Genomic DNA, 12,705 nt, shown 5'->3' on the forward strand with positions numbered 1-12,705 from the left:
CGTGCCCTCCTCTGCAGCACAAGAACACACATACACACCTGAAGCGAATTATACTGCTCTGCCATAATCTCTCATAAAACCAGCCAAAACAACTGAGTATCATTAACAAAAAAAAAACAAAACAAGGGCTTTTGTAACCAGATTGTAGTGCACCCCTTCCTGTAAACCGTCTGTGGCATTTATGAGGTCTAGTAGCAGTGCGCCTTGATCTGTTTTTCCTAAAAATAGCTTGGTCCCACGCCCAGGCAAAGGAAATAGGACCCCATGGGCTTACCGCTAAGTGATCCACGGACACGTTCTACATGCATGGTCAACTGAGTTCGTTGTTTCCCCAAATTATCTACAATACACCAGGATTTGGTGACACGGCCTCGATTCTGGACAAAGTGGAATTTAAAAAAGTCTGAGATGAAAATACGGAGAGGAGAGGCTGCTGGGTTAAATGTTGAGTAGACAGAGGAAGTATTGTGGTGCAGAAAGAGGTTTGCATATCGTTTTTGTGCTTAAAGCTGAATGTTTGTCTGCACAGAGAGACAGATAGGGGGAGAAAAAAACACCCAGTCAGCCTACGTGTGCTGGCTCACAATCTGTCTGCTTCTTTTTTTTTTTTTTTTGTCCTCACCTCTTGCCCCTCCTCCCTCCCTCCCTCAAGCTCTGGCTGCTCTGAAACAAACAAGTCCAGAGCCGCATGTCAGGCAGGAGAGAGCTACTGTAGAGGAAAGAGAGGGAGAATAAGGGAAGGAGGGAGGGCCCAGGGATTCCTGTGGGTGAAAGACAAGGCGGAGCGAAGCCACTCCTGCTCCCTCACACACAGCTAAAGACAGATGGGCGGATGTTTTGGCCAGCCAGGGCAGCCAATCGCAGGCAGGGAGCAGCCCCCTCCATTAGGGCAGGGCTAGTCTGAGGGAGCGAGTGGCTCAACTTAAAGAGTGTGTTCACGGGGCTGATCGTTGTTGTTGAGCGCTCTTTTCCTATCTCTCATGGTTGTGCAGACGTTGAGGATGAAGATCCAGGAGTCACCCGTCGCTTGTGACACGGGGAGGGTCGGCGGCGGTGAGGTGAAGGGCTCGGACCCGGACTGCGAGAAGACCAGCTGCGAGGACGTTCCCCGGCTGGACCTGACAGCACTGACTGAGGACAACAACTGGGGAGGTGAGGCTGGAGGCCATCCTGCTGTTGCTCGTGTTTTAATTTCACTTGCTTCACGTTCATTTCTGCATTTGTCTCATCGTATGTGGACTTCATTTAAAACCCCACGCATGTCCCGACAACAGGCTCAATGTCCTCCACCCAGATCTGCACATGGGTGTCTGGGTAGCAGCTGCACACCTTCTGCTGCCTTTTCAGCTCCTCCTCCTCCTCCTCCTCCTGATGCAACTCCTTCAGGCGCTATCACAGAATTTAATTGTTAAAGATCTTGTTAAGTTTGCGAGCCACCTATATGTGGAGGAGAAGCACTGGAGGCGTGCTGGTTTGGCAAGATAAGGCAGCACTGCAGTCTTGTATTCATCTCGCATGAGAAGAAAGGAAGGTGTATCTCAGTTTAGGGATCCATCTGTGCTTTTATTTAAAGAGTACATAATGTGTTTTTTTGTCAGGATGTGGCACTTAATTGTAGATTTATGTGGCTAAACTGTTTGCAGATGACAGCTGCTGTAATTTTCAGTCAGATTTAATCATTAAAGGGGAGGTGGAACGATAACTGTACCAGTGAGCTTGGCTGCAGGAGCTTGGCTTGCATTTAGGGAGGATTATTGATCCTGGTTAAAATGTTTAGGCTTGTGCTCTATTTAAAAAGTCACTTGTCATATTCCGAGGGGTTCCATCATTCTAGGAATGATGAGGGTGATGTCTGGGCTTGTGCGTTTTATGTCAGCAGTGCACAAGATCAAATCTGAATGCAGCTAATGAAGTATGTCTGGGTACTTTATTGATGCTGGCTCATCACGTGCCATTACTGATAGGGAGTTTGCAGAAATAGCCAGTGCACTGAATTATTCATACAGCTCTTCCAGCCCCCTTTTGCTGTCAGACCTCTTTTGAGTTTTGGTATTGATATGTTTGTTTATGCAGTGTTGGCGTACGTGCAAAAAGGAAATAACCCACAATCGCAGAGCACTGAGACTCTGATTGTTTTGTTAGGATGTTGCAACATAGCGGACGTGGGAGGAGGGTTTTTTTGTTTTTGTATCGAGCAGTGAAAGTGAAGTATTTGGCTGAACTGTCCACTGGAATGATAACCAACAGGTTCATTCCTACACTTTAAAATACAGTTGAAGGGCATGTTGCAGCGCATGTTGACGTCTTGCCGCTGCAAAGGTTTGTCTTCACTCGCACCTCCGTTTCCTGTTTGATGTAAGAATTAGAGCAAAACTATTCCATGCAATATATCTGTCAGTTGCAACAGCCTCATGGTTGGAGCAGCCAGTCGTGGGCATTGCCATGTTTTGTGGAGCTCTCTAGTGGCCAAACTTCTTACATACATACAAAAAACAGCAGCACTCTGAGAGAGGTTGTTGTTGCTGTGCAGCATTTTACTGCATGCAAGAAGTCATGTCAAGTATTGAAATATTCATTGCACCTGAGCGATCAAACAGTTATTTCAGTTTGCACCAAGGATTGCTTTGAGCTGTTTTGGTGCTTCTCCTGGTACGTGGTGTCTCTGATGGTGTATGCTTTTAATTAATATGGAATTTGTGTTGAGGTGTGAGGAAGGGGAGGACAGCAGTTTAATTCAGGTCTGACATTGAGACATTTTAAATTAGAACCTCTGCATCTTGTTATTTTTTCTTGGCTCTGTGCCTCCTCTCAAAACTCCTGCTTGTACATTCTGTCCTGAATATCTAACTGAGCTCATAGCAGCAAGGACGCGATGGGGAGCCTGCATGATTGGCTGTGACAGGCCACTCAGACAACACTATCTCCTCTCGGTGCCTTATAAGCATGAGAACAAGCGAGGCTGCAGTTGTGTACAAGTATTGTGCAAAGTTGAACTTTCTGTCCGTGTAGCTGGCACGATTATTCTTCAGCAAGGAGAGCCAAAGGAGGGATTTACATTCTGGCATGACAAGCCAAGCTGAATAATCATTTAATAAAACAGCGCACGTACTGCATACTGTACAGAAGCCGTAATACTGTACAAATGGGCACGAGGATGGATGAGGGCATTATGCAGGGGTGTGAGACCTTTGTTCCAGTACACTTTGTGCCAAATGCTTGTCATGGTGACCTGATATTTGCCGCTTCTCCGTCCTTGTCTGTCTGCCTGCAACGGTGGACAGACAGTAGTAGACAGTTCGACAGGAAGAGACACAGTCCTGAAGCTCAAATGTCTCGTGAGTTAATTAAAGTTTCAGGAGATGCATGTTAATTAGATTTCCCTGTATTCATTGGAACAAGAAGGATGCTGCTGGTCCGTTATTTTGTTTCTGTTTCGTTATTTCTGTTCTGTTCCTTCATCTTGTCTTTTTCTTCTTCTCTCCCTCTTTTCTTCTTTTGTCCCTCTAGATTCTCCGTTCTTTAACACCCCTTTCCTTGATTTCAAAAGCATTTTCCATCCAAGTTGTTGTGATGGTAAGTCTTGTGCTGACTCGCTTTTTTTTTTTTTTCCTTCTTTTTTGGCAAATAGCATGTCAGAGTGAAGCAAAGAAAGGAAAGGCTGTCTGAATGACCTTTTCCACTGCATGGCAACATGCTTGAATGATCTGGAACATTGTGGCTGAGTGTCACGCACACAACAACCTTTAGTGAAATGGCACACTGGCGTGTTTTTTGTTTCATTAGTCTAGTTAATCCCGAACCATCAGCAAGCAGTTGATTTAAAGGATTAATTTCAAATGCCATGAAGCCTTACTGGCTGGCCACACTGCACTAAGCTAGATAATAGGCCTCAAAGGAAGACATTCTGCGTGATTTAGAGTTTCACCTGCCGCTGTGAGCGAGCTCGAACACGCCAGAGAGCTGCTACTTGGTGAACGGCACGTATGTAGAATTAAAGGAGGACCCCCGGGACTCTGAAGCTGGAATTTGAGCTAAATCGCTTCTCATATGCCTCAACTCACCCCAGCTAAGAAAAATATGCATGTGCAGTTTTAGACTGGGCGTGCATATTTTCCTGGTTGCATACTGACACCTTGAATGTTTACACTGACGGTTGGTTTCCTTCAGAGCTTGTTTTCACTGCCTCCGTCCATTCTCTCTGTGTAGCGGCTCCTCAGTATATTCCTGACACCTGATGTTACAGCTCTCTGGTTTTCCATGAAATCTACATTATTATTCCCATTGAGTTCCGTGTTTTGACACAGTTTCTATAGTTTTCCTTTCTTTATTTTACCAGCGAATTCTCCTAACCTGATACGCCTCTGTCTAGTCTTTCTCTCATGCACGAACAGATGCAGCGTTTATCTCTCACCATGCAGAGTGGAAACTAAAACACAAACTCGTCACTGCACCTCTCAGCAGGGATCATGCCCTGACATTATCCCACTGAGAGACGGGCTTTATTAATAGCCCAGGGATTGTCAGGGGTATCTACATTGCTATTTTCACCAGACATAATTATTGCCAGAGCGGAGACTGTAACCAGGGGATGAGCAGAGGGAGGCAGGGTGGGTGTGTCTTACCCACAGTTTCAGAACAACATCTGTGACCGTCGATCCCCAAAGGAAGTGTTTTTATTTTTTTTGTTTTTATCAAACAAGCAGCATCCTCATGTCCAGTGACTTTCACAGCGGCAGAGAGGGTCCAAGACGATGTTAGCAGGGAGAGACATGGCCTTGTAGTGTCTGTAAGATGAGAACTTTTCACATTTTCGTCCGGTATATTACTTTCTTTCTGACATATTGCAACAGGAAATCTTATTGTTTGTTTTGAATTTGGTTCCAAGTTGGCAAATGCCCTAGTATAAGATCACTATCAAAAAGAAATCCAAATTAGAGCTGCAGAAAACTAACCATTCTGATAATTGAGCACGTATTTGTTTTTCTCGCATAATTGCCAAATATTTTCCTTTTCCAGCTTCTACATTGTGAGAATTTGGTTTTTTTTGACCATGATAATAGCATCTATAGGTCTGGGTTTGTTAGTCAAAAGGCAAAACCAGCAATCTGAAATGTTTCCTCGCAGCATTAAAAAGCTATAATTGGTGTGTTTCTCAACTTATATTATTATATAGAAGCAGAATTAACGTGCACTTGAGAAGTTTGACCTAAATAGATTTGATGAATTCTGGTTCAGTGGCCAGATTTGAACTCCAGCCCGACTGTGTGACCCCATCCTGTTATTCCGCCTGCTGTCTCCTGAGAGTGGCATGCTGTTATTGTGCTAAGGCAAGCTGTGTGTGTTTTCTTCTGGCCAGCATGCACAACATTTCCAAACAAGATCCCTTGACTAACCCGTCCTTTGTTTGCGTTGTCTCATATGTCTTAGGCATGCGGAACAGTCAAGTGTCACATTTTGACGTGTTTGCTTGTGTCTTACTCAGAACCGGTGCCAGCGTACTCGCTGCAGAGGGAGAGCATGGACCGCGAGGAAGCTCGGCTGTCCCCTCACGCCGGAGGACGTCTGATCCGCCAGCTGCTGGAGGAGGACAGCGACCCGATGGTGTCTCCCCGCTTCTACGCCTACGGACAGTGCCAGCAGTATCTGGACGACACGGAAGTGCCTCCCTCACCGCCAAACGCGCACTCATTTGTCAGGTGAGCTGACATGGTTTGGCAGGGTGGTGTTATAGGTAGAGGAAGTAGGAAGGAGCTGTCAGAAGTAACAATGCCATCAATCTCCTCCACAGTCGCAGGCGGAGTTCTTCTCTCGGCTCCTGTGATGATGAGAAAGAGGAGCTGACCTCCGCCCAGCTCACAAAGAGGATTCATATACTGAAGAAAAAGATCCACAAGTTTGAAGAGAGGTTTGAAGAGGAGCGGAAATACAGGGTAAGTAGAACAACTGGTTCATTTATAATGTTGAGAGGTGTAAAAATAATTCCCTGCCCCGCAAAGAAGACTCAAAAGATGTTTTTCCAAACTTTAGGCAAAGAGATGAACTGTCTGGGATCATTCATTAAAAGGACTGAAAATAGGGAATAGAGAAATATTTATTACTTTTAGGTTCAGTCATTTTAGATGTTTCAATTTGAAAAAACAATCTGTCGTCTGTGTTTTTCCTCCAGCCCTCCCACAGCGATAAAGCTGGAAACCCAGAGGTGCTGAGATGGGTGAATGAACTGGCCAAGCTCCGTAAAGAGTTAAAAGGTACAACACACAAATGAAAACATGACTCAGATCAACTGATGGCTTCAACTGAAATCAGTAAAGCTCATGTATCTGTCTTCAGCAGAACACAAGCTGATGAAGTCTGAGGAGGACCTGCCGCCTCTGACCCGTCAGCGCAGCAACACGCTGCCCAAAAGCTTCGGCTCTCAGCTGGAGAAGAAACCGCAGCAGGAGAAGGCGCCGAATCCACCGGTGGAAAGTACGCTGGAGACCATTTTAAAGAAGCTGCAGGAGAAGAGGGAGGAGGTGAACCGCCCCGAGGACATCAAGGTAAAGTCCATGTTAGACACTCACAGGGATGAATAAATAAAACATCTCCAGCAAATGGATGTTACATGTAACACAAACAGCATGAATATTAAAGGCAGCAGTAGGGCTTGAATTTATTATGACAGAGAACTGCGTGTGTTCAAACCAAACCTGAGGAATCGGCTGTGTTGCAACACTCAGTGAACTCAGACCATTTTGAAACTGCGGTGACTGACTCACTTCTCGTCTCCTGCTGACAGGATATGACACGGGAGCAGATCGGAGGAGAGAAAGTCGCCCTGCAGAAGGCTCTTCTCTACTATGAGAGCATACACGGCCGACCAGTAAGTCCTCCTGCACCTCCATATGTCGAGCAAACAGACGCAGATTCACACATTCATACATCTGATCTCCTGCCAGCCATGTTGGCTCAAACAGAGAAGATGGAGCTCACCACTTCATTGTGACCTATATTTCAAGTGAAGGGTGACTAATGTTTGCAGCCACAGTGTGTGTATGTGTGGTTGGTTCAAACTGAAAATGGATGGATGTGGTTTTATTTCTGACCATTTGAAATGCCAACTATTGTTGCCCTCATGAGAGCTTCAGCAGCAATTAAAGAACAGCTCTGCTGAGAGCTGAGCTGGCACATAGATTGTTTGATGTTTCGAGCAAATCCCATTCAAACAATTGTACCGTCTAAACCCTGCAAGTATTGTCACATAGCAGGAAGTGCAGCTGACCTTTGTGTCCCCTCCTCACACCGTGGGCCCCGCTGGCTTGTGTCTAAAGACCTCTAAGCAGCGGCTGCAGACGGGGTTACCTGTCACTCTGCTTTACATTAGTGCTGCTAGTCTGCAGGCACACACAAGATGACAGAAAGAGGCTAAAGCTGTGCTGACAGACTGTCTTTGTTTCCCTCCTTCCTCAGGTGACCAAGAGCGAGAGGCAAATCATGAAACCCCTGTACGACAGGTATCGCCTGGTGAAGCAGATCCTGTGCAGAGCCTCCACCATCCCCGTCATAGTAAGTATCACATCTTAACCTGCTCTCAGCCGCCCGCTTTACAAGCGAGCGCCGCAGATCAGCACATTGTCAAAACGTCTGCAGACACCTAATCCCAGCTCGTGCTGGCTTTCGTGCCTGCTGCCGGAACGGGTGGCAGTCATGCCACAGACGTGTGATCCACCTCACCGGGCTCTTAAGTCCAGATTTAGCAGCTCAGTGGATCCTCGGTCGTAAAGGAGATTCACAGGTGGCAGACTGAGGTCACAGCAAAAGACAGTATCAGCGGCAGAGTGCAGGAGAGGCTCAGGAACTGGAATAGATGATTAAAAAAAACAGAATACAGTTAATATTTTAATTGCGACTTTAGATATTGTTCTCTTTGAATTTATGTATGATCATAATTCTGCTTATAGAACAATGTATAGCTCCACAATTATTCTTGTACTCGTCTATTTATAAACCATCTTTATTATGTAAGTTATGATCTTCCTTATGGACACACAGTACTCTCTTTACATAATGCACTACCTCTAATCCTCATCACACAGATTGGGTCCACTTTCATAGATTATTCTATACCACAGTGTCCATGATGCAGCATTTTTATTATCCCAGAAACGATTCAAACTAGCCCAACACATTCTACATTTAAATTGACTAAATCATGCTCAATCTTTGGTAAATATGGCCCATTTTTTAAAATTTTGATTTACTTTTTTTTTTTATTATTCTTATTTTTCTGGCAGCCAGATAGGTTGTGAAATGTGGGTTTGTCCAGGTGGAATTTCCAGTATTTCGGCTGCAGTTTAAGAAATTCAAATGATTCAAAGCTGCGTGTAAAAATGTGGTTCACAGAAGGACTCCTCTTAGCTGATAAAAACACGTGGACACAAAGTTAGGCGTTTCTTTTTGTAGATCTCATCGTCTCTTTGTGCGAGTGAGCGTCTCAGCGTGGTTAACTCCTCCTTCTTAACCGTCACCACAGGGCTCTCCCTCCAGCAAGCGCAGAGGTCCCCTCCTTCAGCCCATTATCGAGGGTGAAACCGCACTTTTCTTCGATGATATCAAGGTGAAGAGCTGCTGCTGCTTCGATAATCAGTGAACCGGCTCTCCCGCCTCCTCCCCCCCTCGCCCCGCCTCCTTCCAACCCCACCTCCCCCCCTTATTTACTACCATCTACCCTCTAATGAACCTGATTGCTGCCTGTTGATTGGACAGCTGCCTGTTCGCTGCCACCAGCATCTGTACAAATGTTGAATCAGTAGCTGCTGATGTTTGAATCGCTCTGCCAGTGTGATGCAGACATGTGGAGTAACTTAGAAGGTGAAATAACATCAGTTCGTGCTCCCAGATCGTAGTCATTAATATGAAAAGCAAAGGTTTGGTTGGTCAGACGGGTGTGTGAGGTGTATTCAGTGCTTATTATTCAAAGTTGGTTTGGTTTCACGAAGCTGCCCTTCATTAACTCCGTCTGTACGCACTAATGAGTGAAGACACGAATCACAAACGAGGACCATCGAAGTGCATTGTGCTGCTGTACCCTGGTGATTTATAACAGCTGTCGACTAACACCGCACGATCCTCATGCACGGCAGTGTTTGAGCCTGGAGGCCGGCCGCGGCAGCCTCGGTTCTGCCGCCACTCACCGCACGGCGCCACCGTCTAACCCTCTGACCTCCCTCTGCTCTGTTTCTCAGGAGGAGGAAGACGGCTCGGAGGACGACGGAGACTCAAAGACCCAGTTCACCGTGACCGTCCGACCCGACCTCGGCGTGATCGGCTTTCTGGACCACATGGAGGAGGAAGTGGACGGTTTCATTTCACCCGTGGACGAACTTTCGCCCTCCAAGAACACGACGGACATGAGGCTGTCCAACCTGCACTCAGCCACCACGTAAGTGCTGGACACAGGGAAGACAAACTGGACTGTTGTGGTTAAAAGTAACTCGTTGAAGTAACTGAGGTTGATTGAAAATGTTTGTATTTTCTGCCACTTTATACTTCACAGCATTTAAATACTTTTAGTCGCCTAAATTCATCAGAAATTTTAAGTTATTGTTTTCTTTTCTTGTTTACATCTGGCATTGAAAAGCATAGAAGCTTATGAAATACAACACATTGTTCACATGAAACCTTTTATAACTTCTGATTTGTTACAAAAAGACTATCAGTGACTTCAGTGTCTTGTGATTTCCCCCTTAAACTTTTTGCATTTTTAAAATGTTAACAAACAATACATGGCAACATGAAACCAGTTCAACCTCTAACCCAACATCCTGTTCACTGTTAACATAAAGGGTCATATTTCTGTCTTCAGTGTCATTTCTTACATTATAAATCCTCTAAATCCCAAAATCCAAATGTAGAAAAAAATCCCCAAAATGACACCATTTATCTGACCCAGAAACTGAAACAGAAAGATTTGTCATTTTTGTTGCAGCGTTCTGTCTGAAAAGCTTAAAATCATGACATTCATCAAAATCTCTTTATTCTTCATATAAAAAATGGCCAAAAGTCTTTGCTGTGACCAGATTCTCATGTCATGTGACACCAATATTTTCCCAAAACCCTTTTTCCCAAACCAAAGGGATCAATAAAGTTCCATTCTGTTCTATTCTGTTCTATTTTGGCTAAACCGGATTGAACTGCAGGCTGTGTTTACACAGAGCCAAGTATGGACACAAATGAAACATGAAAATAACAAAATATTCTGTGGGAATTTGAAAAACTGTTGATCATTTCTGGCGTATAGCTTCATTATACTGATTTCTGAGTTCTCTTTACTTCTCTTCATGGATGTTCGGTGCCTGTAGAGGTGCAGGAATTTATATTGCAGTTAAAAATGAGCCCACAGTGATTAAAAACATGACATGGGGGGAAAACACCCAGAAACTACCTGGGGTTCAGAGGGTTAAAACTTTAAATACACTTTGATGAACATACTTCATTGTTGGTCTGGCACTTTTCCAGATGCAGACGATCCAAACACTTCATCTACCACCGCTTTATTTCAACATCAACATAGATTCAATGTGAGATATTTAAAGTGTTTCTGCTCTTGGTTTCACAGGCGGGAACTCATGGAGCAGCTCCAAGAGACGAGAGAGGAGAAAAAGAGGATCCGCAAGAACCTGAAAGAGTTTGAGGACCAGTTTTTTAGGCAAAACGGAAGGTAAGAGAAAAAAAAACAAAGAGCCCGCATTACATAAGAGAAACGACACGGTGGACAGAGTTTCCACAGCAGATCCTGCTCTATTTCCTAATGTTTGCTGTCCTGTTCCCATAGAAATGTTCAGAAGGAGGACCGCTCCCCGCTGGCAGTGGAGTACAACGAATACAAGCACGTTAAAGCCAAACTGCGGCTGCTGGAAGTCCTCATCAGCAAAAGAGACTCGACTAAGTTCATCTGAGGCTGAGAATAAAAGACTCTAAAGGACTGGTGTCAGCTACATAGTCAACCACATCTCACTCTGTTGGAAAAAAAAACAAAACAAAAAAAAAAAGATCGGCTTTTCCTTCTTGTTGTCATCCTCGCTGCTCTGGAAACAGCCCACCTGTAAGCCTGTTAATCCGTTCTGTCGAGCACAGCAGGGTTTTCCTCCGACGCCCGCAGAGAGCCGCCGGCCCACGACTGATTCAAGGCGACACGGAGGCGCCCACTTCACCTGAAATCCTTGTTTCCTCCGGACCTCACCTTCAAAAAAGGACGTTTCTCCAGACAAAGCGACACACGCACAAATAACCCGAATCACACCTGTATTGCTGATAATTTATTTCTATCCTTTTGAACGTTTTTACCGTAACCGAAATGTTATTTTTCTCACGTTTAACCGTAGAAGTCTTAATAAAAAAAAAGATAAAATACAACCATAGTAATTAAAATAATAGATATAAAATTATTGCTATTTTTGAAGAAGGATTTTGTGATTAAGATGTTTGTGTATTTTTGTAAGGGAGACGTTACTATTTGTATCAGTATTCACTTAATGAACAGCTTTCTCTTATTTCAGTTCTGACCATCGTATAGTGTCTGAAAATAATCTTCTCTAGAAGTCAAATCAAGCACTTGCTCACTAAAAGAAGTGTTTTTTTTTTCTCGTGCACTACAACCCAAAGACAGCAGCTCAGAGTACAAACAGCGAACCAAAATGTTCATCTCATTCAAACAAACAGCCTCCTTTTGTGACCACTGGTACTTAGTTCAGCATTTGACTGTATGTTGTATGCGTCGACATGCTTTTTCCCACATTCACTTCACGTCAAATAAGCTATTCTCGTCTTTAAATCACTGGTATGTGTTTGCTCACACTGATTAACACTGACAAGGCCATTAGTGGGACAGAAATGGTCGCTAAAAGCCGCAGTGTTCCCAGCGGTGTGCGTTTCCTCCTCCTTTGTTCTCTTGTAAATATGGATCACTGTATGTTTACATTTCTGTGAGCGAGTACTCTTTCCTTTCTTTCTCCAAAATGGATGATTATCAGTGTGAATTTTGTTTTTACTGAATGTAAACACTGGCCAGGCTTAATGAATTTTGAGTGTGTACATTTTAGTACATAAATTGTATTTTGTATATAACATGAATGAAATCATATTTTTACTGACATTTTTTGGGGCTTTGTGTTTTTCCTTTCTGACTAATTTGAGATTGTGAATATTTCAGTGTTATTTTTAGTGACATATTCTTTTATAACAACATAGAAACCATCAAAAATGCTATGCCCAATACAAATATCTACAAATTAGATCATAACCCTACATATCATCCACATGAGATTTAAAAGCTATCAAGAACAGGAAGTCTGAGGTTGGGGACATTCACTCTTTATCGTATTTTTATAGTAGCTTTAATGACCAGAAAACACAAACTTGGAAAATTCAGTAATAAACCCATTAATAATAATGGAATTAAGCTATTTTTAATTGATTTTTTTTTTGGAATATTTAATGGATATATTTAGTTTTTTTTTTTTTTTTGTTAAACAGCAAGATTTAAGGGGTTTTCAAGGGAAAAGGAAACAAACACTGACATATATATATATGTGTATATTATTATTTATACATTAAATTATCTTAATTTTTCAGGTTTCTTTCCATCAAAAAACAAAAACAAAATCATGCAAAAAAAAAAGAACCCAAAAAACACCAATAATAATCTCCCTGTTTGGTATCAACACC

The 12,705-nt window shown here is 43.5% G+C and overlaps 1 protein-coding gene across 3 annotated transcripts in view; it reads left to right on the top strand.

Annotated features, from left to right (window-relative positions):
* fam13a (family with sequence similarity 13 member A) overlaps window positions 1-12,133 on the top strand; it is a 61,262-nt gene extending 49,129 nt beyond the window's left edge. Inside the window, exons 15-26 of one of the 3 annotated variants that reach the window (XM_008291614.1) lie at window positions 993-1,152; window positions 3,508-3,573; window positions 5,483-5,696; window positions 5,789-5,930; window positions 6,167-6,248; window positions 6,334-6,539; window positions 6,779-6,862; window positions 7,450-7,545; window positions 8,513-8,596; window positions 9,225-9,421; window positions 10,598-10,699; window positions 10,814-12,133. In XM_008291614.1, coding sequence (XP_008289836.1) covers window positions 993-1,152; window positions 3,508-3,573; window positions 5,483-5,696; window positions 5,789-5,930; window positions 6,167-6,248; window positions 6,334-6,539; window positions 6,779-6,862; window positions 7,450-7,545; window positions 8,513-8,596; window positions 9,225-9,421; window positions 10,598-10,699; window positions 10,814-10,937 — 1,557 coding nt within the window. In that variant the 3' untranslated portion in view covers window positions 10,938-12,133. The remainder of the gene's footprint in view (window positions 1-992; window positions 1,153-3,507; window positions 3,574-5,482; window positions 5,697-5,788; window positions 5,931-6,166; window positions 6,249-6,333; window positions 6,540-6,778; window positions 6,863-7,449; window positions 7,546-8,512; window positions 8,597-9,224; window positions 9,422-10,597; window positions 10,700-10,813) is intronic. The other 2 variants (XM_008291615.1, XM_008291617.1) reach the window with 2 other exon arrangements.
* Window positions 12,134-12,705: the final 572 nt, after the last annotated feature.

Source organism: Stegastes partitus, unplaced genomic scaffold (assembly GCF_000690725.1).
Source record: "Stegastes partitus isolate 25-593 unplaced genomic scaffold, Stegastes_partitus-1.0.2 Scaffold752, whole genome shotgun sequence".
Lineage (NCBI taxonomy): Eukaryota > Metazoa > Chordata > Actinopteri > Pomacentridae > Stegastes > Stegastes partitus.